This window comes from Theropithecus gelada, chromosome 20 (genome assembly GCF_003255815.1).
Source record: "Theropithecus gelada isolate Dixy chromosome 20, Tgel_1.0, whole genome shotgun sequence".
Lineage (NCBI taxonomy): Eukaryota > Metazoa > Chordata > Mammalia > Primates > Cercopithecidae > Theropithecus > Theropithecus gelada.
In genome coordinates, this window is record NC_037688.1 from 36,054,611 (window position 1) to 36,081,181 (window position 26,571).

Sequence of the window (26,571 nt, forward strand, 5' to 3'; positions counted from 1 at the left end):
TTCACCATATTGGCCAGGCTGGTCTCGAACTCCTGACCTCAAGCGATCCGCCTGCCTTGGCCTCCTACATTGTTGGGATTATAGGCATGAGCCGTTGTGTCTGGCCACCAGGCATATTTTTGAATCGATTAAATTTCTTTTTGTCTGAGTTACTCCATACATCATTTTTTCTCCCTGTTGCTCATTTGGAAGCTAATGATTCTTTCCTCCCTTTCTTCCTTTCTGTCTTTCTCTCTTTTCCTCTCTCCCTGTTACTCTTGAAAGTCTTATATACATGTCTAAATTTTTTCTTAGGTATCAAGTTATTTAATGTCTATCATTCTGATCAGCAAAGCCAGACAATGCATGATTTAATGGCTCAGTGAAATCCTTTCCCCCATAAAATAAATTTTACTTGTTGTTACTGTTGTTTTAGTTGCTTCTTCAATTCATTTTCAGTATAATTTATTTGGTCCTGTAGCTACTCCAAATGACGCACAAAATTTAGCGATAGTGATGACTCTGTTTGTGTTTATGGTGTTTTGAGTCCTCAACTTTTTCTTTTTTTTTTTTTTTAAACGCAGAGTCTTGTTCTGTCACCCAGGCTAAGTGCAGTGGCGCAATCTCAGCTCACGGCAAGTTCCGCCTCCTGGGTTCACGCCATTCTCCTGCCTCAGACTCCCGAGTAGCTGAGACTACAGGTGCCCACCACCACCCCCGGCTAATTTGTTTTGTATTTTTAGTAGAGACAGGGTTTCACCATGTTAGCCAGGATGGTCTCGATCTCCTGACCTCGTGATCCACCTGCCTTGGCCTCCCAAAGTGCTGGGATTGCAGGCATGAGCCACTGTGCCTAGCCTTTTTTTTTTTTTTTTTTTTTGCATTTTCAGTAGAAACGGGTGTTCACCAGGTTGGCCAGCCTGGTCTCGAACTCTTGACCTCAGGTGATCTGCCTGCCTTGGCCTCCCAAAGTGCTGGGGTTACAGGCGCGAGCCATCGTGCGTGGCTACTTTTTCTGTCTTTATGTGTATTATGGTGGGAACCCATAAACTACTGCGAGGCAGATACTATTTTAAGCAGGAAACCTTATTTTTTTCTGAAGCACATTTAAAAATATTTTCCAGTTGATCTGTTAAACATCCTGCTTTGTTCCTGGAGATCCTCTGAAAGATTTCTCTCTTTAGATTCATCTGTAAAGTAAAAATAACTGTCATGGTCATTTCTTCAGCATGATGATACTGTTACATGTTTACTGCATGTTCTGCATACCAAGCACATATCCGTCACACACAGTGTGGCCAACTTCCGAGAGGCCAGCATTCAGCCAAACAGCCTGAAGCACCAGGAGAAATGCCTGGGTTTCCAAATGGCTTACGGAAAATTGTTGCTGCCAATATGAGTAGCCTACTTGTATTTCTACTTGCGGCTTTTCCCCATATTTGATGGTATGTTAAACAGTCATTCATTCATTTTCTAAATTAAAGCCTGTCCTGAAAATGTGTTCAGTGCTATTGCGTATGCATCAGGTATTAGAGATGCAGATACGAAGCTGTGCATTTTAATTTACGATAAATGTCAATGTGAATTATTGGTTGTTTTGCTTTTCTTTCATAGTCTCCTGTAGGGTTTTTGGGAATAGAAATTGGTATAACCTTTTTGGAGGACCCTCAGTAAAAATCAATCAAAATTTAAAATGTGGGTATCTCTTGACCTAGTGGGTCTACTTCCAGGAATTAATCTTAAAGAAAAATATTATATTTTGCTAAGTATTTGTATTGCAGCATTGCTTTCAGTGGCAATAAAAAATTAAAAAAATCCTGGCAACAACATAAAAGAATATTACAACAGAAACAATGAGTAACATTTATAGGATTTTTTTTTTTTTTTTTTTTTTTGAGGTGGAGTCTTGCTCTGATGCCCAGGCTGGAGTACAGTGGCACGATCTTCGCTCATTGCAAACGCCGCCTCATGGGTTCAAGCGATTCTTCTGCCTCAGCCTTTTGATTAGCTGGGACTACCAGCACGTGTCACCATACCTGGCTAATTTTTGTATTTTTGTAGAGATGGAGTTTCACCATGATGGCCAGGCTGGTCTTGAACTCCTGACCTCAAGTGATGCACTTGCCTCTGCATCCCAAAGTGCTGGGATTACAGGCATGAGCCACCACACCCGGCCGCTTCTCATAGATATTATCCAACAATTCTCACAGTAACTTCAAGGAGCAAGTTCTTTAATTTCTGTTTTTACTGATAAGGAAGCTCAGGTGTAGAGAATGTAAGTAAAAAGTTCACAAAGCTAGTGAAGTATGTGGGGACGGTTTTTAATGAATGATTGAATATTCTTTAGTGGGCCACACATACTGGTGACCAAGTATGGGCGTAGAGCTCTGTTTAGATAGATTCAATTATGTATTATTGAGGAAAACTAGATTGTGAAGCAACCACATGAGCTACAACACTATGTTTTTAGGAAAAGTTGCATGATGTTTTTACATGGGTAGAAAATATACTCTGGAAGGATCTGAACCAGGCTGTCCCTGTCCTTACCTTGGCGCAGTAGGACTTGGGGAACGTTTTTACTTTATACGTTATCCACTTCTGTATTATTTGTAATATAATGAACCAGTTTTATTTTTGCAACTAACAGTAAATGTAAATAGCTGATGACCACTTGGGTTAACCAAAGTGCTTGTGACCAACCACACGCAGGCAACTTCGGGACTACTGAGGCCAGAGAATCCTTTGTTAGGCCGGCTGTCCTGTGCATCGTCATATACTGAGTAGCATTCCTGGCCTCTGCCCCCTAGATGCCAGTTCACTTTCCACCAAGTTGCAACAAGCAGAAATGTCTCCAGAAATTAGCAGATGTCTGCTAGCAGTTAGAATGGCCCCTGGCTGAGAACCAGAGCAGACTCTGCTCACGCTCTGCTCAGACTCGGCTATCAGGATATAGTTCTCGCCCTCCCAACAGCTGGAACCAATACCATCTCCCTCCATTTGCGAATCGTTCAGACTTCACAAGTCTGCCGTGTGGAATGTAAAATCCTTTCGACCAGAACAGACAAATCTTGTTTTTGTCTTTTTATTCAATTTACCCACTATTGACTTGCGACTTGCGGCGATCACCAGGTCCCGGATCTCTGTGTTCGGAGCTACACATCTTTCTGAATCGAGGAGGTGGGGCACTGATTTTTCTTTTATCACTGACTTCTCCGAAGTGGGAAGTTCCAATGCTTAACAAGTTTCATTAAGAACACGGCTATTAAATATTCAGAATATACAGACTGTTGCTGTTGAGAAGGTAATTATACAGTAAATTAGGTGATGTCCAGTACGTTGCCTTTTAAGCACGTCTTTGATGTTTGCAGTACTTCCATAAGATATAGGGCATGTTTATTAAGAGTCTTCAACTGTGTATAAAGCTAGAGCAGTCAAAAGTAATGGTGTCTGCTGAAGGATTCTTTATCTTATGAATTTACCTTTAGTCATCTATTATTTATTTCAGCTATTTTATATGCCATTATAATAAATATTATGACAGAGAAAGCTTTTATGCTTCAACTTATTGTACTCCTCTTTACTTGCCTGCAATCCTTCAGGAAAATGTAACCACACTTTACCTATAGTTAACGTAAATCATCACTTACATTAGAATGAAAAATTCACTGTGAAAAAAGGCTCTTTCTTCAATAGCAAGGCATAAATGCACAATCATGTTGACTGCCAACCTCCTGTGTCATTCACTGTCCTTCCTTAAATTGTTTTTAAGCTGCAAAGTGAATATATTGCATAGAGGGAAATGGGACGGTTTTGGAATATTTTCACTCTCTTGTTAGTTTCTGGCAAGATAAGCATTTTTTATCCGGATTGCAAAATATTGCCAATTACTGTCTAAGCATTTTTAATAGTTTTGCTTTCAATGGCACGTAACTCTTATACCAAATTAAATAAGCTGTTATCTGGTGCAATTTCTCCTTGAATAGACTCACAATTACCTATAGATATTGACATGGTTATTTTATAAATTGAGTTCCAGCAACACAAGGCAAAAATTTTGGCCTGTATATAATGAAGGAAGAGTTGTCATCATTTTCTTCTTAGGGATGTTAGTGTATTTTGGCAGGGGGAGGTAGGAAGGGGATCTGGTGGAGGGCCCTGGAGTGAAGGTTGATGCTGGTTGGTTGATTTGAAGGTTAGGAATAGCAAACTCAGCCTCTGTTCTTCAAGACTTCCCCCATTCCCCTCCCCACCCCAAAAAAGGCGTGAGAGACAAGGAAATCCAGGGTTTTGCCAGCGATCATTTTCGGTGTGGTTCCATATTTTAAAATGTGGAATCCTTTCCAAGAGTGTTTGTTTATTAAAAGCAAAGTGATAAAATGTGTCAAGCCAGGGAAGAGACTCTCAAACTCCCCTTTCCTGCGAATCCTATCAGGAAGAACATTTCTGAGGGCACACTTTTCATCTTTAGACTTGGCAAAGATGGGTCAAACTCCACATCAGACTGGCACACGATCTTGACTAAGACATACAAGAATCACTAGTCAACTGTGTCCCCATACATTTTCCAGTGAAGATGTCACCCATCGCAACCATTACCATCGCTTAAATAATACTAGAGGAATTAGTGTTATGAAGTCCCACATACGATATTGATGAATTATTAAACCAGTTGAGTTAGATCTCTCCTGTAGTTCAGTGAATAATGTCATGTCAATACTATGCTCAACGCCAGTGTCTCTTGCTGTTGTAAATGTGACAGCTCCTATTTAAGGTTTTAGAACATAAAATCAGGACCGAGAGTATGTAAAGCGGAAGGATGAGAGACATCAGCATAATGCAATTAAGGCCCATTGGATTAGAATTTGCAGGATGCCATTAGCAATAAGCTCTGAGCGTAGATTATTGCCGTGCTTACATTTTCTCGTTCAGCAGTAACACTTCTCTTGTAAATTCTAAGTGGGTAAAATAAATATGATATAAAACAGACACAAATAAGAATATATAGATGATGTTAATTTCTTCAGAGCTTCCCGGTGTTATGTGTTGAAGAATATGACGATGGGGGAACAGCTCAGTGTGGCAATCTTGTGACGACACAAGCATTGGAAACAGCCACGTCTGAGTTGGGAACGCATATCTGTGTCTTACTAGCTTTGCCACTTTAACGTCACGCAGCCTCTGTTTTGTCATCTGTAAAACAGGGAAAATTATAGATGCTTCAAAAGATACTTGCTATTACTATAAAATGAAAACAAGCATGTCATAGGCGCTTATTATTTTTGTTGCTTTTATGATCAATAAATACATGCAAATGAGAGCTTTTTAAATGAGATTCTGGAAATAAGTTTTTCCATATTTGTAAGGGAGGGGTAGATACATAGCCATCCAATCAGCATCGATGGATACCTTGAAGTGAGATCACAAAAATAGCTAATTCCCTGTAAACAGCAACCCTTGCCTCTGCAGTTGCATATGATGAGTCCCCCAGCTAAAAGAGAATTTCCTCCGGGTATAATGGAGGCCAGGCTCAGCACAGCCGTCTAGTGTACCTGGGTATCTTCCTTCTCCAGCCGCTGTGCAGATGTGTTCCTTTATTTGACCCACATAGTGATGATGCTTTCAACACAGCATAACAAAGAACTGCTGCTTTGTGCTGCTAGATGTGCCAAACGTGTGTGCCAGGGATTCTTTCATTGGAGGTAAGTGGAGAACGCAAGGCCCACATGCACGAGATGGGAGTGTTTTGAAGCATGCTCCCTAAGACCCAACAGCTTGGGCCGCAGACCAACTACTTCGGTTCACTATGGCGAGAAATGGGATAGGAGCGCGAACTCATTGATACCCTCCCAGCTGATTCCTAGGCAATTTACAATTGGCGATGACTGTCAAGTAATAATTTGTGGTCTTGAAAACTAGGTATGATCATTGGAGTTGTTCCTATCCTGTGTTCTAAAGGCCTATTGCCTTGAGATGTTTTTTTTTTCCTCCCGTTGTTGGTAAGCCTAATGTAGGTATGAGACATTGCCTTTGAAGTGTTGGAATGATGGAGAGGAAAAAAGAAAATGGAGATTGAATCTGTGGAAAACACGTTTCCCTTTACAGGCAGTGTTAATGGATAAATGAATTTAGTCCTGTGAAGGTTGTCTCCCTTATTTGGGACTTGGTGTCCACTAACTGTGCTACTAATGAGTGCCCCTGTATCCAAGGGAAATGAGAGAAGCGTACCTGGCCTACCAGGTTACCGAGATCAGGACAGCATGAGGCAGTTACAGATCTGATGGTTTTCCCTGGTTTTTGTCTCAGCTGCCATGAGGGCTTCCAAGGGGTAAGGAGGGTTGGGGGATGAGAGGACAGGTACATTGTGTAGACATAATGGAATATGGAATAGTTATTGAAATATTGCGTTGGGGTGAATCATGGCTTTGCAGTTACTATCTTGATGCAGCTGTGCATGAGGCTTTTGAATCTCAGCTTCTCCATCTGTGAAATAGGTGGATGATAATGACTGCACCCTGCAAAGTTGCTATAGGGATATAGAACTGCTGTGGGGCAAGGACTGAAGTGGTCATTGTTTTGAGGTCGCTTTTATCATCGGCCCATGATGACCCATTCAGCCCTATCTGTGAGGAGTGAAGCATTGCGCTCTTTATGGATAGTCACCACCACATCTTATGCGTTGTGATGATCACAATGATAAAACAGTACGCAATCACAATATAAGGATCTAGAGTTATGAACTCCTGATCAGATATCATGTTCTGCTCCAAGTGCTTTAGTTACATTGCCTCACTTCCCAACCTAAGGCAGGTGCTGTTCTTACTCCCACTTCACAGAGGAGCAAACTAAATACACAAGAAGCAGTAACTTGCCCAGCCCCAAACCACCCCCTGAAAAAAGAAAACAAGGGAGACCCACAGTTGCTACTATGCATTATTACTGGAACACAATGGGCATCACATTTTAGCCGTGGCCTTCAAAATAACGATAATAGCATATATTGAGAGCCCATTGTGTGGCTCGTACCTTATATTCACGCTATCTAATCTTCACTGTAACCATACAAGGCAATACTATTATGCTCATTCATAACTAAGGCAACTGAAGCCCAGAACCTTCCAGTAGCTTCCCTGAAGTCACGTTGCCAGTGCCTTGGCCATGCTGGGCTGTGGTTCCAGGGCAGCCTGGCTCTGGTGTCTTTGCTGCCGATGACAATATCTCCCCATTTCTCTGTTTAAATACCACACACTCCCCATATGGTTGCTTTGGTTTCAGGCAGTATCACATCAGAGTCACACATGGCTAATTTATAGTCATAAAATGATACTAGAGATCACTGTTGCGTAACAACAGGAAACCCCTTTGGTTCCACACTTACAGACTCTTGAGTCACTAAGACAGATTTTAGAAGTTAATAAAGAATAGATAAAGAAGACTTGCTATATGAAGAAGACTTGCTGTATTAAGGTGTCAGTGAACTGTGCTACTGATGAGTGTCCCTGCATCCGAGAGAAATGGGAGACATGTACCTGGGTTATCTGATTATGTCTTTCTGGCTGAGCCCTGGGTGTTGGGAGCAGGTGGGCTTCTGAGATACCTTGAAGTTGCCTGATGCTTCACATGTGGGATGCCACCTGTGCGGCTCTGTTTTAAAATGATGGGTTGTAGAGTCTGTATACATAATTTAAAATACATTAACATTTCTGTTTTGCCTGAGATAAACTTGTACTGGTGTGATCAGAAGGAAGAATGAGGATTTGGGGAAGGAAAATTTTGAGAGCTATTTTACAGCATTTCAAGATTCAGTGATCTCAGAATGAATGTCTTCTGGTTAAACAAACGTGGGAGGATGGATGATTAGAGGGATGGATGAATGGATAGGTAGGTGGGAAGATAGATGGATAGACATATAGGTTGGAAGGAAGGAGGGATATATGGAAAGCTATCAGTTTATTTTACGGTGGTGGGATTTTCTTTCTTTTCCTTTTTCACTCTGACAGTCTTGCTCTGTTGCCCAGGCTGGAGTGCAGTGGCATGATCATTTCTCACAGCAGCCTCGACCTCACAACTTCAAGTGATCCTCTTGCCCCAGCCTCCTGAGTAGCAGGTGCACACCGCTATGCCCAGCCAGTTATGTTTTAGATGCTTTTTTATATGGCCTATATTCATGTGTCTTTGTGACTTTTTGAAGTAGGAGTTGGCCTGAAACAAGCCCAGAGAGGTAGACAGGGACCAAGTCATGGACTGAGTTAGTTGTTGCTATTCCTCACTGTGTATTTTTATTTCTCCTCTTTCTGGACACATAGCATGTACCTTCTAGAAGCTAGGCCCAGCCACGTGACTTTGTCAAGGAAATGGGAGCAGAAGCAGCACCCGTCACTATTAAGTGGAAGTCTTTGAGATGCCACGTGCAGCTCACCACATTGCCTTCCACATGCCATGGAGGCTGTCAATGTTACAGACAACAGAGGCTCCGTCTACCTGGGCCCTGGCTGGCCGCGGTGAGCTGGGCCCACTGACCTACAATGAGTGTGAAGTGTGAGCAAGTCATAATTCTGGGTTGTTGTAAGTAATGGAGATTTGGGGGTTGTTCCTTACTGAAGCACATCCTGATTGATTTAGAGGATCTTGTGAGCCATGCTAAGGAATTCAGACCGTATCTTACTGGCCACTGTGATGTACTAAAGGGTTTATATTGCCGATGAAGACAGCAGGCTCTGACCGAACAAGGCCTGAACTTTTGATGTTCTAGATGGCAAGTGCTAATTCTAACACTTGTTAATGAAAGTCATGGTTTGCTTGGTGGTGATGAAACAGTTCTGTGTCTTGTATGTGGTGATGGTTTTATGAATCCATACATGTGATAACATGTCTTCGAATTATGCACAAAGGTACAGCAAACAAATGCGTCTCAACTTGTATTAGTTCGTTCTCACACTACTATGTAAACATACGTGAGACTGTGTAATTTATAAAGAAAACAGGTTTAATTGGCTCATTGTTCTGTGTTCATGTTTTACTTCTGGATAGGCCTCAGGAAACTTCCAATCATGACAGAAGGCGAAGAGGAAGCAGGCACATCTTAGCGGGAGTGGGAGAACAAGTAGGGGAAGGTGATCCACTCTTTTAAACAAGCGGATCTTAGGCAAACTTGATGACAAGACAGCATGGGAAGGGGGTGGGAGGGATGACACTAAACTGTTTCTAACCAGTCCCATGATCCAGTCACCTCCCACCAGGCCCACCTCCAATATTGGGGATTACAATTTAACATGAGATTTGGGTAGGGACACGGAGCCAAACCACATCAGGTGACATCCCAATAATGACTGTGGTCTAGTAAATTACGTTGTGCTGATGTTGATTTTCAGGTTTTGCCAATGCATTGTGTGTATGTAAGATGTATATATGGGGGAAGCTGGATGATGGGTGTAGGGGTGTTCTCTGTACCAGTTTGGTCATGTTTTGTGAATTTATAATTAGTTTCAAATAAAAGTTAACAACAAAAAGATCATGAGTTAAACCAAGAAAGTGAATTGTTGTCAGTTGCAGATTCACTGCCAGACCTGGCAAGAAATCTCACCTTGGCAGATCGAGTCTCTTGTCCTCGCCTAACAGCAGTTCACCCCTCAAAAATGGGCTCCGTTTGTAATCTGTCAGCCACTACCTTCTTATTTAGAGCATGTCCCACTACAAAGATTTCGATAAAGCTACTTAGTTTGTTAGACAATCGGAAGTGCAAACCCCCCAACACACCCATAAACACATACACACACCCTAATTTAAAAGCTGCATTTTCCATCCCCTGGACTTGCTGTATTGCCTCCAGTTTCTCTCCATTTCTCAGGATTGGTAGCAGAAATGGGAAACCTGATACCTAAGGTAAGAGAATTACCGGAATAACAGTGCGTGGACTTGAGTCACTATCCCCAGGAGCCTAGTAACCCACAGCTTGTGGATTAGTCTGTTGAACTACTTGATGGCTTGTGACCCCCTTTTCCCTTAGAGGCATATGTTATGATTTTCTTCTTATTGGTAGTGGCAGCTCTGTGCTTTATTTTGAAGGGAAGCGGGAGAACAAAAAGGAAACTTAGCAGTTGTAAGTTACTTATAGGGAAGACTGTATGGGCTAGTTGGCTGTGCTATCATTTTTGTTGAAATACTGCTGTGGGGTCACCATCTGGGAATGTTCTTCCTGTTTTATGGGGGAAATACAGACATGCATTTTTATAATCTGTAGCCTGCAATCCCTTGGGGTTTTCCCTGGGGGCTTGGCTGAGCAGAACCATTTCTTTACCACCCCCTCCACAACATAACGAATGGCTGCCTTTCCTCTTGTGATACATTCACATTTCTGTAAGATTCTGCACGTGGCAGTGAGTGTCATGCTCCAAGTAAAAGGAGGCGGGGACCAGAGGACTGAGGATGAGGATGAAAGGTTACTTTGTTTGCTGACTTTGAATGTCAGCTAGTTGTGTTTATGACACCCCTCATCTTGGTGGGGGGTATTGCCACATTTTACACTTCGAAAAAATGTTTAATCATCAGATAAATATGAGTTACTCAGACAGCTTGTGGGGTTCAGCTCCTTATTTGGGGCTCACACCTTCCACAGGGTGTGACTTCACTCAAGGGCTTTCACTCTTCTTGGTGGCGGTTTGCCTCTTTATAGAAGGAGGGCCGTGTCCTCACCTTACAGCAGACCCTCCAGCTCTATTATTCCCTGAACTTACGAAACCAGCAACCCCTGTGTTGGCATTTTCCCCTTTTGCTAGATCAGGTTCATGTTTCTCCTCCTCTTTCCAAAATCTACACATTTGGGCGTCTGCCACTGTTCCCCAACACCAGGAATTTAAATCTGTGTTGGCCACTTTGCTTCTGCCACTGATGTGCTGTTGGGGTTTGGGGACATAATTTAATCACTTTCTACCACCTTTACTTAAAACTGGGCTTTGTGCCGGGTGTGGTGGCTCACTCCTGTAATCCCAGCATTTTGGGAGGCCGGGGTGGGTGGATCAGGAGGTTAAGAGATTGAGACCATCCTGGTCAACATGGTGAAACTGCGTCTCTACTAAAAATATAAAAGTTAGCTGCATGTAGTGGCGTGCATCTGTAGTCCCAGCTACTTGGGAGGCTGAGGCAGGAGAATCACTTGAACCCAGGAGGGGGAGGTGGCAGTGAGCCAAGATCATGCCACTACACTCCAGCCTGGGCAACAGAGTGAGAGCCCATCTCAAAAAAAAAAAAAAAAAAAAAAACCAAGAAAAACAACAACAGGGCTTTGTTAGCAGGCATGACTTGGATTCTTCAGGATCCCTACCTCAGTAATCTGGTCTGATGTGGCCTTCAGGGGGGATCTTTGGACATCATTGCCATCCGTCTATCCACTGTGCTGGACTAAAGCGCACACAGACTGCCATTTCTTGCCGAGTGGCATCAGGGCAAGACTTTGGCACAAGAGACGTCTTCTCTGCTAGTTAAATTAATTAGACAGCTTCTCTTCCAGACAGGATGTTAGGTGCTTATGAACGTGTGATCTGCTCCTAGGTTTGTAAGGATAGTAATAGTCATCTTTTACAGATAAGGAAACTGAGACTCAGCACTGTGAAATGGTCCAGAGTGAGTGTGTTTTCCAGCCGTTGCTGCCTGATGTTCACAGCTTAAAGCTTAGGACTTGGGTTAGAGCCCAGGACTTGGCGGCCAAGATAAACCGGCTGCAAATACATTGCACATCTCATCCCAACTCCTGTCCATCCCTGAACAGGACACTTAGGGTAGAGGATGTTCTCAGCAGTGCCATTTGCATCCCCCTTCATAGCCTTATAGGTATCATGTTATCCTCCTTAATCTTAGTTAAACATCACAGTCTAGACTAGAAGTCCCAAGTCAACAATTTGTTTTACAGGATTCTTCTTACTTGAATAGGCAGGTGGCTTTTTGTCCTTTCAAGGAGCTAGGTCTAAGAAGTGATAGTATTGAATCTCGCACTCCGAAGCGCACCCAGATTTAAAAGTTTGGAGTGGCCCCTACACACAAGGCCAGTGGGAGGGGCAACCCGGAGATCTGTCCTTGCAGAATGATGCCATGAAGAACATGGCCAACGGAACTCCATTGCTTCAAATCCTGACCTCTCCAGTTCTCCTGCTTTCTTGCCAGGAGGGAACTTGGGCTTCGGCATCAGACTGACTGGGGGTCAGTTCTTGTACTCAACTTCTTGTCTCTGTGATCTCTTGTAAGATGCTGCCTTGTCAAATGGAGAGAACATTGTCTTTGAGTTGTTAGGAGCCTGAAGTGAGATGGCATGTAAATGCCCAGCCCCCGGCAGGCCCTGAATACACAGTAGCCATTATTACCGTTAGTATTCGTATCACCAGCATGTACTCCACCTACTGATAGAGTTTTCTGGGTTTACTAAGTCAGGGCTCTCTTTGAGATCTCAGTCCGTCAGAGTCTATTGGTATAAACGAGTCTTTCTGCTTTTGTACTTTATATAAAGGAGTTGTCTTTGCTTTTTTGATGCAGGTTTAGTGGAGATATTTCACAACCTGGATGGCAGCTTTTGAAATTAAGACATTGTCCACTGCATCTTTCCATGATCCAGGCCTTGTCGTGTGTTCCCCTCCTTACAGCTTTTTAGCATGCGGATTGAGAGGAGATAATGTTAGCCCAAAGCCCCTCTGCAACCTCTTTTGTGCGGCTGAAACACAGCACAACCCATGCTCCCCCACTCCGCCCCCACAGCCTGTAGGTTTAGCAGAATCCCAGCCTCACATCCTCCCCGAACTTGGCAGTAAAAGCCCTGTTCTTCCATTCATTCCTATGATTTATATTCTCTCTGGGCGTCTTATATTAAACAGGGGAATTCCGACATGTTCCATAACACATTTACTGTAACTTGATACCATGAACTAAACTTGCTGTTATTTATCATTTCTTTTTATTTTCTCTCATTCCAGCATAAAGCCAAGGTAGAAGCAATGGCCCTGGACCTCGCTCTGCTCCGTAGCGTGCAACATTTTGCTGAAGCATTCAAGGCCAAGAATGTGTGAGTGCTCCAGTGGAGGGTTATAGATCATAATTTCTTGCTATTGTAATGTCTTTATCAGATGAATACAATTGGGAGAACGCAAAGCTGTTGTGTTGTCTTGGCGTCCAAACCGGAGGCTCATTTATATTGGCCCTGTTAAGGTGAACCATATTTTCTTGACTCACAGTCACCCTCATTATGAGATGTGTCATCAATCTAATAACGGCTTCCCAGATACAAAAGGAGAAGACGCTATTAAAGCACTAGTAAAAGTGGCTAATAAAAGCTTGGCAATTGTAAGATGCATCCTGATTATAAGATTTTTGCAGTGCATTTCAGAATCGTGTAAGAGTATATTTTAATTCTATTCAGGACCAAGTAAACTCAGTTATCTAGTATGGCTGGGATGTTTACAATCCAAGCACCCAAAAGACCTCCAGTTTCTAAAACCTTCGGTGATTTGATGTGGTACATGGACGTGATTCCAAAAAACGTGGACTCACATTCATTTTTTTTTTTCATTATTTTCAGTCTTTCAAAATTCCAGTTGGAGAAAGCCTTAGTTAGGGCCTAGCATATTTTGATGCTATCATATGCTAGCATCCCTTTCTAACAGAGAAGGTTGTAGGAGAGAGGGAGAGAAGCGGAAGCGGGTGGGGAGACAGAGAGACAGACAGGAGGCCTCAAACCCTGAAACCCTGAGCTAAGGAAAGCGATCATGGCAAGCTACAATAATTACAATACTTTGTTTCCAAGTGTTTATTTTTACTCATATTTAGGGCAGGCAATCCTGGTTTCTCATTTAACATAGAGGTTTGAATTTCATTAATAAAGAACTTCATTTGTTTTTTTTCAGTGACTTGATTCAAACATGAGGATTAAGTGAATAATAGCACAGGTGGTGCCAAGGATAAGATAATTACACAAGAGGCACCAGAGCCACTGAACGTGGAGAGCTCTCGTAAATGACAAGCTGCCTTTGGCTTTGCTAGGCTCTGTTGGGAACGTTAGTTCTGCAGTGTTCCAAGCAGATGAAGGATGTGAGGGAAGGGATCTTAAACCAGATATTCAAATGGCCCTGTGGGGAGCTGACCCCACGCTTTTGTCTAGTATCCAATCCTCTTTGCATCGCCCTGTCACCCAGGTTGGACACGATCTCGCCTCACTGCAACATCTCGCTCCGGGCTCCAGCGATTTTCCTGTCCCAGCCTCCTGAGTGGCTGGGACTACAGGTGCCTGCCACCATGGCCTGCTAATTTTTGTATTTTTGGTAGAGATAGGATTTCACTATATTGGTCAGACTGGTCTTGAACTCCGGACCTCAGGTGATCCACCCGCCTCGACCTCCCAAAGTGCTGGGATTACAGACATGAGCCACCACGCCCAGCCACTCTACTTTATTAGACTTAAAAAGTTTGCTCTCAGCTGGGTCCAGTGTCTCATGCCTGTTATCCCAGCACTTTAGCAGACCAAGGCGGGAGGATCACGAGGTCAAGAGATCAAGACCATCCTGGCCAACATGGTGAAACCCCTTCTGTACTAAAGATAAAACAAGTTAGCTGGGTGTAGTGGTGCACACCTTTAGTCCTAGCTACTTGGGAGGCTAAGGCAGGAGAATCGCTTGAACCTGGGAGTCAGAGGTTGCAGTGAGCCGACATGGCACCACTGCACTCCAGCCTAGTGACAGAGTGAGACTCTCTCTCAAAAAAAAAAAAAAAAAAAAGTTTGTATTCAGCCTGGTGTGGTGGCTTACGCCTGTAATCTTAGCATTTTGAGAGGCCGAGGTGGGTGGATCACCTGAGGTCAGGAGTTCGAGACCAGCCTAGGCAACATGATGAAACCCCATCTCTACTAAAAATACAAAATTAGCCGGGCGCGGAGGCACATGCTTATAATGCCAGCTACTCGGGAGGCTGAGGCAGGAGAATTGCTTGAACCCAGGAGGTGGAGGTTGCAGTGAGCCGAGGTTGAACCGTGCTGTCTAGCCTGGGTGACAAGAGCAAAATTCTGTTTCAAAAAAAAAAGTTGACTCTCTAAGGCTCTTGCTGGAGTTAGCAACTGTCCCAAGTCCTTGAGGTCTACATTAGAGTCAGAGTCTTAGTGAGAGTTGCAACATCCCCTAAGTGCAGACCCCAAGGTGTCTTGTAGTAACAGTGAAATGACATCCCCCAGCCAGCCAGATCTGAGAGAGACTTCGTGTTTGTGTCCTTTGCAGTGCTTGGCTGTTAGCAGCTGCCACCCCTTGCCAGAACTATCAAGAGGCACCTCAACAGGCTGTAATACTAGCATTCAAGACATTTGTTCTCTGATTGCTTCATCATTCATTTATCCACCTGCTCCTTCACTTCACACACATTTGAGGAGCACCTCTAAAGCCCCAGGCATTCTTCTGGGCTGTGGGAAGAGAGTGGTGGTCCTGGAAGCCACAGGAACCCCACACAAGCTATCACCTCAGTTGTCATCTATGATGGACGGCTGACTCCTCAAACTCATCTGTCTGTGGTGGTTTGGGAGGGAATGATGATGACAAGAACAGCAGAGGTAGCAGCTCATTTACTGAGGGCTTATGATGAGCCATACATGGAAAATAATTTGCATGTATGTTGTGATTCATTTCTCAAAGCAATCCTTGGGAGTAGATGCTATTAATATCTCTACTATACAGATAAGGAAAGTGAGGCTAGAGAGGATATATAATTTATCCAAGGCATGTGGGATGTAGTTAGAGGGGATGATTTAGCCTCTCCAGGGCTCCAACTTGACCACCATATTGTACTGTCTTTCATTTTATTTTTTATTTATATTTTGAGACAGGGTCTTGCTCTGTTGCCCAGGCTAAAGTGCACTGGTGCAATCTCTGTTCACTGCAACCTCTGGCCCCCGGGTTCAAGCGATTCTCATGCCTCATCCTCCAGAGCAGCTGGGATTACAGGTGCATGCCACCACAAACAGCTAATTTTTGTATTTTCTGTAGAGATGAGGTTTCACCTTGTTGGCCTGGCTAGTCAACTCCTGGTGTCAAGTGGTCCATCTGCCTCGGCCTCCCAAACTGCTGGAATTACAGGCATGAGCCACTGTGCCCAGCCCTGTCTTTCATTTTAAATGCGATAGAAATAGACCCAGAGAGTGTGAGGGTCTTTTGCAGGGTCACTTTGCACGTTAGGTGACAGGCATGGTATTTCACTCCAGTCTGCCTCTTGTTCTTTCCCTGATAGCATGCGAGATCTCACATTCACTGCCACTGAATGACTTGCTCCAGTTCCTCTGTCAGAACGTGTTGGAAGCGAGCAGCTTTGCTGAAGTGAGCCAACTGTTACATAATAGGATCGTCTTCCACATCTCAACTGGACCATTAGGTTTTAACCATTAAGTAGTTGGGAAATCATCAAAAGTTGAAGTGCCTTTTGTAATCAGCCACCTCAAAATCTTGGAGGAAACTCTCACCCATTTTTGCCCTAATCCCAGATTTTAGCACAGGACTTTCAGTTTTTAGAAAATACTTCTAGGTTGAGAAACAAGGGTGATTTTCCATTTAGAGACCTCTGTAGCACAAACCTCTTTGTATCTGTCCCACGAGAGTACAGGATTTTACATGGCTTGGAGAAATATAGTGGTGGTGAAAATATGCATAAAGAAAGCGAGAGATTTTACTTTTGAAATGCTGCCAAAGTGAAATCTCTCATGGACAGGCAGATGACAGTTTAGTACTTGCAGGTCTTTCGATTCTGAGAACTGTCAGAAGTGAATTTAAGTGCTGGTGACTAGGCTGCCAAAGAAACACATGTAACTCTATTCTTATCACCCCCCATCTTCAGACATTAAAATTTCCTTGTGTGTAAAACATAATGACAAATGAAAGAAAGGCTGCCAGTTCAGAACCAATCTCTTTTCGTGCCGTTGCATTGTGGAGAGGAAAAAAAAAAAACCCTTAAATTTAAATTCCATGTGGGTGCTCTTATTTAATATACCGTTTCAAAGCCTGTATGCGATCACACCAGAGTATTATCAGGCTCTGAGTTCCTGTGTGTACTCCCTTGGTCCATGCTCCAGCTCAAGTGTTTCTCCACACTGGGATAGGCAGCATATTGTGTAGTCTTAGAGCAGAAAAGGTAGAAACAGATGCTTCGTACAAACACGGGTGAGAAGAGTGGCTCATTGTACTGTGGAACCATCCTCCATCTGCCTTCTGCAGGAGATGGGGATCAGCCTGTTCCTAGATATCTTCTTTTTATTCTGGGTGCTGGGAGGAGAGGGTGCAAAGGAGGCTATTGTAGAGGGAGCCCTCCTAACCATAACCATGATTGTGTAAACAATAGCTGCTAGCCAACTTGTTAGTTTTGTGCAAGGCAATGTACTAAGCTCTTATATACATGTATTCTGTCTTTAATTTGTTGTAAGAATTCTGGATGCTTAACCATGATTATCCCTACTTTACAAATTACAAGGTTGCAGTGCAGAGAGCCCAAGACACTGTCAACTTGAGCAAGTAGAAGATCCAGAATTTGAACCCAAATCTGTCTGAATGCAAAATGACTTTTTGTTACTTCTCACACTTTAGTCATAGAATTTTCAGTGTGGGTTTCTGTATTGGTTATGTATTACCGTGTAAGAAATTACTCCGGCTGGGCACGGTGGCTCACCTGTGTAATCCCAGCGCTTGGGGAGGCTACGGCGGTGGATCGCTTGAGGCCAGGAGTTCGAGACCGACCTGGCCAACATGGGTGAAACCCCACCTGTACTAAAAACACAAAAATTAGCTGGGCATGGTGATGCATACCTGAAGTCCCAGCTACTGAGGCACGGGGATTGGATGGGGTGGGCAGAGGTTGCGGTGAACTGAGATCGTGCCACTGTCCTCCAGCCTGAGGGACAGAGTGAGACTCTGTCTCAAATGGCTCCAAAATTTAGTGGCTAAAAAACAATGTAAAACAAATATTTCTATTGTCCCTCCTCTTTTCCTGCCTCCGTCTTTCTCTTAGTTTAGTTTGTTTGAATCAGGATTCAAATAAGGTCGATGCATTTTTAATCTTCAGGTTTTCTCTTCTTTTTGTTTTCCTTGAAAGTATTTCTTTTAATGCAACATATTTAAGGGACCAGGGTGTTCTCTAGAGCAGGGGTCCCCGACCTCTAGGCCACAAACCAATAGCGGAACCGTGGCCTGTTAGGAACTGGGTGGCATGGCAGGGAGTAAGTGGTGGGCGAGCAAATGAAGCTGCATCTGTGCTTAGAGCCACTCTCTGTGACTTTCATTACTGCCTCAGCTCCGCCTCCTGTCAGGTCAGCAACAGCATTAGTCTCATAGGAGCACGAAGCCTATTGTGAGCTGCACATGCGAGGGATCTGGGTTGCATGCTCCTTATGAGAATCTAATGCCTGATGATCTGTCACTGTCTCCCATCACCTTCAAGATGGGATCATCTAGTTCCAGGAAAACAAGCTCAGGGCTCCCACTGATCGTACATGATGGTGAGTTAGATAACTATTTCAGTATATATTACAACATAATAATAGTAGAAATAAAGTACACAATAAATGTCATGTGCTTGAATTGTCTCAAAACCAGCCCACTCCTGTGAGTCTGTGGAAAAATTGTCTTCCAGAAAACCAGGCCCTGGTGCCAAAACATTTGGAAACCTCTGCTCTAGAGATTTCTGCAGTCTGTACTTTGATGATTGCATCTCTGTGGTATCTTTTAACATACTCTTCTGTCTCCTGAGTTTCCTGTGAAAGGGTAGATAACTCAAGAGACTCAATCAACTTGGTGTTTAATGTTTTCGTAAGAATACTTCAGAGGCAGTGGTGTAATCGTCCAAGAGGACACACAGGCCCGATCGCCAAAACCAGTTTTCTTCAGGCCCGGCACGTCCTGACCTCCTCACTCCTCTGTCCACTCTCTGTTTACCCACTCCTGTTTTCATTCATTGATTCTGTTATTCTCTACTCAGTTTTCTGGGTGGTCAGCCCAGGAAGCCTCAGCCTGCTTCCAGATAGTTCTCCTTAGAGTTAGCGGCGGTCATTGGCCAGTGTGTCTCGGGTCGAATTATTTTGGGCATTACTGGAAAGTTCCAAACCAAAGCCTGTGGTAAGTTCCACCCAAACTGGCTTGGGAGGGATATTTTTGTTTAAACTGCATCCCTGGAGAGGAGCCAGACTTCCCACTGCCTGGCAGCAGTGGTGTCCATAGGCGTATGAAGAGCTGGGTCCCTTTCTAATCACTCAGACCAAATATTGGGGTTTTCTGTAATGGACTGATAAACAACAGTATGTTTTCATGGTGGCTTTGCACATTTTCCTTCCTAGTGGTAGCTGCTTAGTTTACTGAAAAGTTCATATTTTCAACAGGGCCTAGAAGAGTTAACAGCTCCTAGAGAGAAGTAATCTGTAATACTTTTTCTTCTTCAAAAAATGGTTTATGGCTGGGCACAGTGGTTCATGCCTATAATCCCAACACTATGGGAGGCCAAGGTGGGAGGATTGCTTGAGCTCAGAAATGTGAGACCAGCCTGGGCAACATCGTGAGACCCTGTCTGTGTATTACAAAATTTTTCAAAAAATGGTGTATAGTTCCATATGTGCCTGATAAAATAGACAACTGAATTGCAGTCCTGGAACTTAAAAAGTTGGTGACATCCCCTGAGATATTTATTACTTAGTTTTCAGTTACCGGTCAGCTTGTATAATACTGACCAACGGTTTTGATTCTTCCTGGAATTGATAAGAAATTCATATTAAAATACCCAAGTCCAAACGTTTTTAGAACTGCATTTTTGATCATGGATTTTTATGTCTCTTCTGAACTTTCTGTCTCCAGTATAATTTAAAGAAATTATACTTAAGCTGTGTCTCACTTGGAAGATAATATAGAACAGTGGTGTTTTTTTGATTTAAAAAAAGGTTAAAATAACGGTTTTGTATCCTTGCTTTACTTCTTAAACATTTGAGAGGAAAAAAAAAATCTTTAACAAGGTTATTTATTTTCATTTCCTGCTAAATTACTTTCAGAAGTTGAATCTACTAATCCCAGATATGATATTCTTGGATTCATATTCCAAATTTTGCTGTCTGAAATCCATCTATGGAAGTGGGTGGGCTATAAATTATAAATAAATTCCAAATTTTGTGGGATAAATTACCCTGAAGACCAACGTGTAAATTACATATTAATCTTTCTTTTTCTCCCTAGCTCAGTTTTAAGAATAATGTTTTAGCCAACATATCTGCATTACTCTTGGCTCCACATGAGAAATCCATTTTTGGTTTGCCTAACAGAAGATCACGTTGCTTTGCTTCTCTGCACAGTATGAAAACCCAAAGAAAAGAAAAACAAAGGCAGTTTTTTGCTGTAATGAATGCTCTAAATCTAGCTCTTAATTATGATTTTTTAAGGAAAATTTTGAAAAGCCTACAAGTTAAATTTTTTGTGTCCCATACGTTTTCCATCCTAAGGCATTAAGAAATCATGCTGTGAAATACTTAGTGTATCTAGAAACATCAGGGAAGAAGCATGCTTCCCTCCTAAGTAAATGTTTGCCTTCTGAAACTTTTTCAGCATTCAATCTTTTTATATAATACTTTGAAAAATATTTCTGAAATAGATGATACACTCTCTTTCCCAAAACATCAAAGTAGGACCATAAAGGGCAGAGGTAGGTAAACTTTTTGTAAGAGGCCAGAGAGTAAACATTTTAGAATTTTCAAGCTATTAAGATCTCTGTTGCAACTGCTTGCTTCTGCCATGGTAGCCTGAAAGCAGCCATAGATAGCATGCAAATGGATGATCATGGCAGTGTTCCAATAAAACTTTACAAAACAGACAATGGGCCAGATTGGCCGGGGGCCATCGTATAGGTCCTGGGCAAGGACCTATATGTCCTGGAGTACTGTAAAGAACATGGGTGTTGGGGGTCAGTTGAAACTTTCAGCTCTACCACTTAATGGCTGTGTCGCTTTGGGCAAACTACTGAAAATCTCAGCCTCACTTTCCAAGTCTGTGTAATGTGGATTTGCACAGTGCTTTGCAGGTTGTTGATTATTGAAAATAGCCAGAATGCATGAAATTACCAGACACATCTCACTTTATGGAGCCTGGGACTATTGGTAATATGCATTTGTTTCTCATGTTGATCCTAAAATGATCTAAGAAAGGTTTCCGAGAATATATAGAGCTTAAGATAGAAATAAGAAAGCTAATTAAACAGGAAAAGGGGATAGATGTGCTCAGAGAGGAAGTGTGGGTCTCATAAGGGCTTTCACAATAGTTTAAAATGAGACGACAGATGTGGTGGCTCATGCCTGTTATCCCAGCACTTTGGGAGACCAAGGCAGGCAGGTTGCTTGAGCTCAGGAGTTTGAGACCAGCCTCGGTAACTTGGCAAAACCTTCTGTCTACAAAAATTACAGAAATTAGTTGGGTGTGGTGGTGCACGCCTGTAGTCCCAGGTGCTTGGGAGGCTGAGCAGGAAGGATCACTTGAGCCAGCGTGGTGGAGGGTACCGTGATCATGCTACTGCACTTCAGCCTGGGCAACAGAGCCAGAACCTATCTTGAAAAGGAAAAAGAAAGAGAAGGGAAGAAAGAGGGAAGAGAAGTAAGAAAGAAAAATTGGGTCCAGGAATGATCTCTGCAATGCCTGGCAACCAAGAGAAGAAGGGAAATGAACTTCACATTGCCTGCAAGCTCTAGGGCGACAAGAGCCAAGAGAATTTATTGTTACTGTAGTGATGTTCCACTGAGGATCATAAAGTACTTCATTACTCTACCGAGTATTTTTTTTTTTCTGCTCTTTTGTTATTCTTGATTTACACTGATGGAAAACCATGGACCCGAGGATGCTTCACAGTTTTCTTTTGGAGTAAGTGCTTAGATTCCATTTTGTTTGACATGACTATGTCTGTTCCTCTTGATTTTAGGCATCTTTTTCAGATGAGTTGCTGTAAAAGCAGCCTGCTATGGATAAGTGAGGTACACCAGCACACACTGCAAATACTAGGAATCCTTAAGCACGGTGGCACACCAGACCACTTCATCTGCTTCCTTTCTCCCCTCCTTAAAAACTTTTTTTTCCCTCGCCTCATCATTTATTCAGCACTCACAACAGTGCCAGGAACTTGGCTAGCCATTGGAAATAAAGCTTATGCCTTCTCATATCTCCTGTACCTTATTTCTTTCTTGCAGCAGTTGTGATGCTTGACGCTTAGCAGTTTTTTGATAACTTTTTATGATGCCAACCTTCAAAACCCCACCCCTGATGGAGAGAATAATTATTACATAAATTAGGGGTCACTTAGCATGACATTTGTTGGGGAAAAAAAAAATCTCAGTGAGCCCTTTTGCCATATTAAAAGTTATCACTGCCAAGACATAAATGAAAATGTGTTGAATTAACCACACCAATGTTCACAGAATAAACATTTTTGATTTCCCAACAGAAACTTAGGTTTAACTATCACTATCATGTTTCATGAAATCAAACTGATATAGGGAAATTGAAGACGAAAAACCTTCCCTTCGGGAAAGAGGAAAAACCACGCTTTGGAGGGTAGATAAAAATTACCCCGTGGTTGTCTTTTCCTACTCCTCACAGTCCCACCAGTGCATATGCAAGCTGGTGTCCTGCCTTTAGCTATAGAAAAGAATGTTAATTATTGCTGGTGTTAAATAATGATTATGTAAAGCACTGGACTAGACATTCATCGGCAAAGTTTTTCTGCAAAGAATCAGATAGTAAATATTTTTGCTCTTATCAGCCAGACGGTCTTTGTGGCAACTATCATTGTTGAATACATTGTTGAGTGTTACACGAGACTATTGTAATATAAAAGTAACCTGAGACAACACAGAAGTAACTGGGTGTGGCTGTGTCTGAATAAAACTTTATTTACAAAGAACAGGAAGTGGCTTGGATTTGGTATCTGGCCTGGCCGCTGTGGTTTACTACTCGTTGGACGGTAGCCCACAGACCCTTGAAGTGAAACTCATTTTAATAGCACCCTTTTTCATCATGAGAAATATATTCCGTTTTTCTTAGAAAATGGGTTATGTTAGGTCTGGTCAAGGTAACTAAGTGTTGAGACTCGATGTTGTGTGCCTAATTTGAATTATTTGAAGAAACTCCCCCGTGATATTTAAGGGCTGAGAGAAGAGGAAAGAGTTTGAGTGGAACAATGTGCTTTGCTGAGCTTTGGAAATACTACCATATGGGGAAGCAGGTCAATAAAGTAACTAAGTACTGTTTAAATAATGAAGATACTGAAGCCCTAATTGGAGTATGGAACCATGTAATGATAATAATCATTGCTAATATTTATCAGCTATTTATCATGTGTCATGTACCGCTAAGCACTTATATACCATTCCATTTTATCGTTATAAGGACTCTAAGGGTGGGTTAAAAAATGGCAGAAGAATGGCAGTGTTTAATGGTTCAGTCTGGTACAATGATTAACCACATTTTACAGATTAAGAAATTAAGAACTTCAACCAAGTTCATGCTAGCTGGTACATAGTGAGGCTAGAACTTAGTCCAAAATCTCTTCTTCTGTTGAACTCAGCTTAGATAGTAGCTTGGAGAATCGTGTGTCTCATTTGGGAAATGTACCATGTAGAACACATTGTTTCTAAAGGAGATTTGTCCCATGAGTAAAATAGATGATGGACAGCCGCTGCCTAGTGGGACAATTACAAAGGTCAGTTCAAGGTTGGAGGAGATGATTCTTTCAGTGAATTTTCCTTTTTCTTTTCTTTTTTTTCGTTTTTGTTTTTTTTTTTTTTTGAGATGGAGTCTCGCTGTGTCACCCAGGCTGGAGTGCAGTCGTGCAATCTTGGCTCACTGCAACCTCTACCTCCCGAGTTGAAGCAATTCTCCTGCCTCAGCCTCCCAAGTAGCTGGATTACAGGCATGTGCCACCATGCCCGGCTAATTTGTATTTTTAGTAGATGAGTTTCACCATGCCAGGCTGGTCTCCAACTCCTGACCTCAGGCGATCCGCCCACCTCGACCTCCCAAAGTGCTGGGATTACAGGCGTGAGCCACCGTTCCTGGCCTTTCAGCCAATTTTCTATCACCAAAGGGAAATCGTTTTGCTGAAATATGTGTAAAGGAGGTTAAACTCAGAAGAGATTCTCATCCCCTCAGTTAAGGTACTCAGACTATTTTCCACCCATTCAAGAGGGTGCTTCTTCACGGAGTCCGTTTAAGCTGAAACGGCAGCTGTTGACTCTCATTTGTGTCATCTTTATACATTTACTGCATATGTCACTGTCCATTTCCCCCTTCTTTCTATTTGTCTTCAAAATGATGCTTATGAAGTAGAAGAAGACCAAGGGGTCGTTTTGCTTTTTACACCTCCAAATTGATGGCGTGATCACTGTCAAATGCAAACCCAGCCCTGACCCTGTCCTGTTTGGCAATGTCCTGCTGTCTGACCTGCACATAGCTACACTTCCTGCTGTGGCCCACCCGGGCCTTCGGAATCTGATCCCTTCTCCCGTCACCTGTGGCCATGTCTTCCCCAACCCGGGCCTCTCTACTTTGCTCCTCATGTTGTGGATCCTGACTCTGAGACTTTGCTTGTGTGGCTCCTCTCCCACTTGTCCATCATCATGTCAATCATCATGTCAATCATGTCAATTATGTAAGTATAGATTCCAAAGTGACAATGAGAGTGGTTAGGATGGCAAGAGGAGAAAAAGCAAGCTGGATTCATGGATTGCTTGTGTCTTGTCCTCTACAGACCCTTGCTTGTGTCTGCTCTTATCTGGGCACCACAGTTGAATTGATGAATTTTGGAACCATCAGCAACACACCCAATCATTGTACATGGAATACTTTGGGGATGCTTTTTTCTATATTTATTTTACTTCATTAAACTGAGACCCAGACGAGCAGAAACTGGCTAACACATCTTGGTCTTAGCTTGGAATATCTGTGCCGCAACTTACTTTTTCTTTTCTTTTTATTTTCTTTTTCTTTTTTTTTTTTTTTGAGATGGAGTTTCGCTCTGTCCTTCATATTTCTAATTCTCACTTTCATCAGCAAAGATGGGAAAGGAGAGTAACACCACTCTGGGTTGTTGAGAGGATTCAATAACATGTTTATAAAGCGTAGTACCTGATACTTAATGAGCACTTAGTAAGTTTTAACCTGTGCACTTAAAATTTTAACCATCATTGTCATCATCTTTATCATCGTTTGCAATTATTACATTTACTGCCTTCTAGTAGAAGGAAGGGGATGGGTCGCTGGCTGGCTAGATGGATAGAAGGATGGAAGAGAGGAAGGTTGGAACCGAAGAAGAGGGAAGAACAAAAATGGCAACACATAGTACCCTTGGGTGAACTGAACTTTTAAGATACGGATTCTCGGCAATATGATCTTGAATTGATGCCTCTTTGGGTGGCATGGAGGCTGTACATTTGTAGATCTTGGGAAACAACTTTTAAAGTAATCATAGTTATATGTAATCATAGTATAACAATAGTTATTTTAGGCACATAACCCAAAGGTTTTCTTGCAAGGAATCTATGAACCTTAAGAGTGAGGGCTTCTGTTAAGAGTAAGGCCTTGCCTGGAGTGGTCATGGATCATGGGACCAAGCCAACCTGGCATTGCTTGGGTTGAACAGGGAGCGACACCTCTGAGCCCAGTCTGTCAAGCCTGCTCTTTGACCCGCAATGAGACCACCCACACAGACATCAGTGCAGCAAATCCCTGGCGTCAGGGTTTGAACATTTGGTTACTCTCAGGGAACTCTCGATTTATGTAAGACTTGGAAAAAGCGTTTGAGTTTCTGTGGTTTACAATTATATTTCCCAACTTGGCCCGTGAATCCAGCTTGGTTTTTCTCCTCTTAGCATCCTAACCACCCTCATTGTCACTTTGGAATCTACACTTACATAATTGACATGTTGAGAAGTTGTGCCGAAACCACACTGAAATCACATTTTAATAACATGGGAACCATCTTTTCCCAGTAAATTGTTGAGAAGCTAATTCTTGTCAGCCTAAAAACTTGAATATACATTTGAATAAATCAGCGGTGCTACACTGTGGCAGCCGGCTGAAAATCCCCAAGGAAGATTATATTTTTAGTTGAGCTACTTGTCACTGCACTGTGTTTTTCATACTGCGAGTCCTTTCTTGTCTTCATTTTTGAAGAATCTATTCCATACCTTGTCATTCAGCAAAACATAAACAGGACCTCTCAATTAGCGGTAAAGTTCCTCAGTTTAACTTTTAAGCTTAAACTGCTGTTGGAGTTCAGTCACTGACTCGTCATCAAAAAGACATTTGAGGCCGGGCGCGGTGGCTCAAGCCTGTAATCCCAGCACTTTGGGAGGCTGAGACAGGCGGATCACAAGGTCAGGAGATCGAGACCATCCTGGCTAACACGGTGAAACCCCGTCTCTACTAAAAAATACAAAAAACTAGCCGGGCGAGGTGGCGGGCGCCTGTAGTCCCAGCTACTCGGGAGGCTGAGGCAGGAGAATGGCGTAAACCCGGGAGGCGGAGCTTGCAGTGAGCTGAGATCCGGCCACTGCACTCCAGCCTGGGCGACAGAGCGAGACTC

At 42.8% G+C, this 26,571-nt stretch overlaps 1 protein-coding gene across 3 annotated transcripts in view; it reads left to right on the forward strand.

Moving 5' to 3' along the window:
* Positions 1–26,571, forward strand: part of WWOX (WW domain containing oxidoreductase) — a 1,119,552-nt gene that overhangs the window by 278,704 nt on the left and 814,277 nt on the right. For 2 of the 3 annotated variants that reach the window (XM_025369939.1, XM_025369940.1), the window contains one exon: positions 12,933–13,021. The exons of the other annotated variant lie outside the window; for it this stretch is intronic. In XM_025369939.1, the coding sequence (XP_025225724.1) occupies positions 12,933–13,021 (89 nt within the window). The remainder of the gene's footprint in view (positions 1–12,932; positions 13,022–26,571) is intronic. 3 annotated transcript variants of the gene reach the window in all.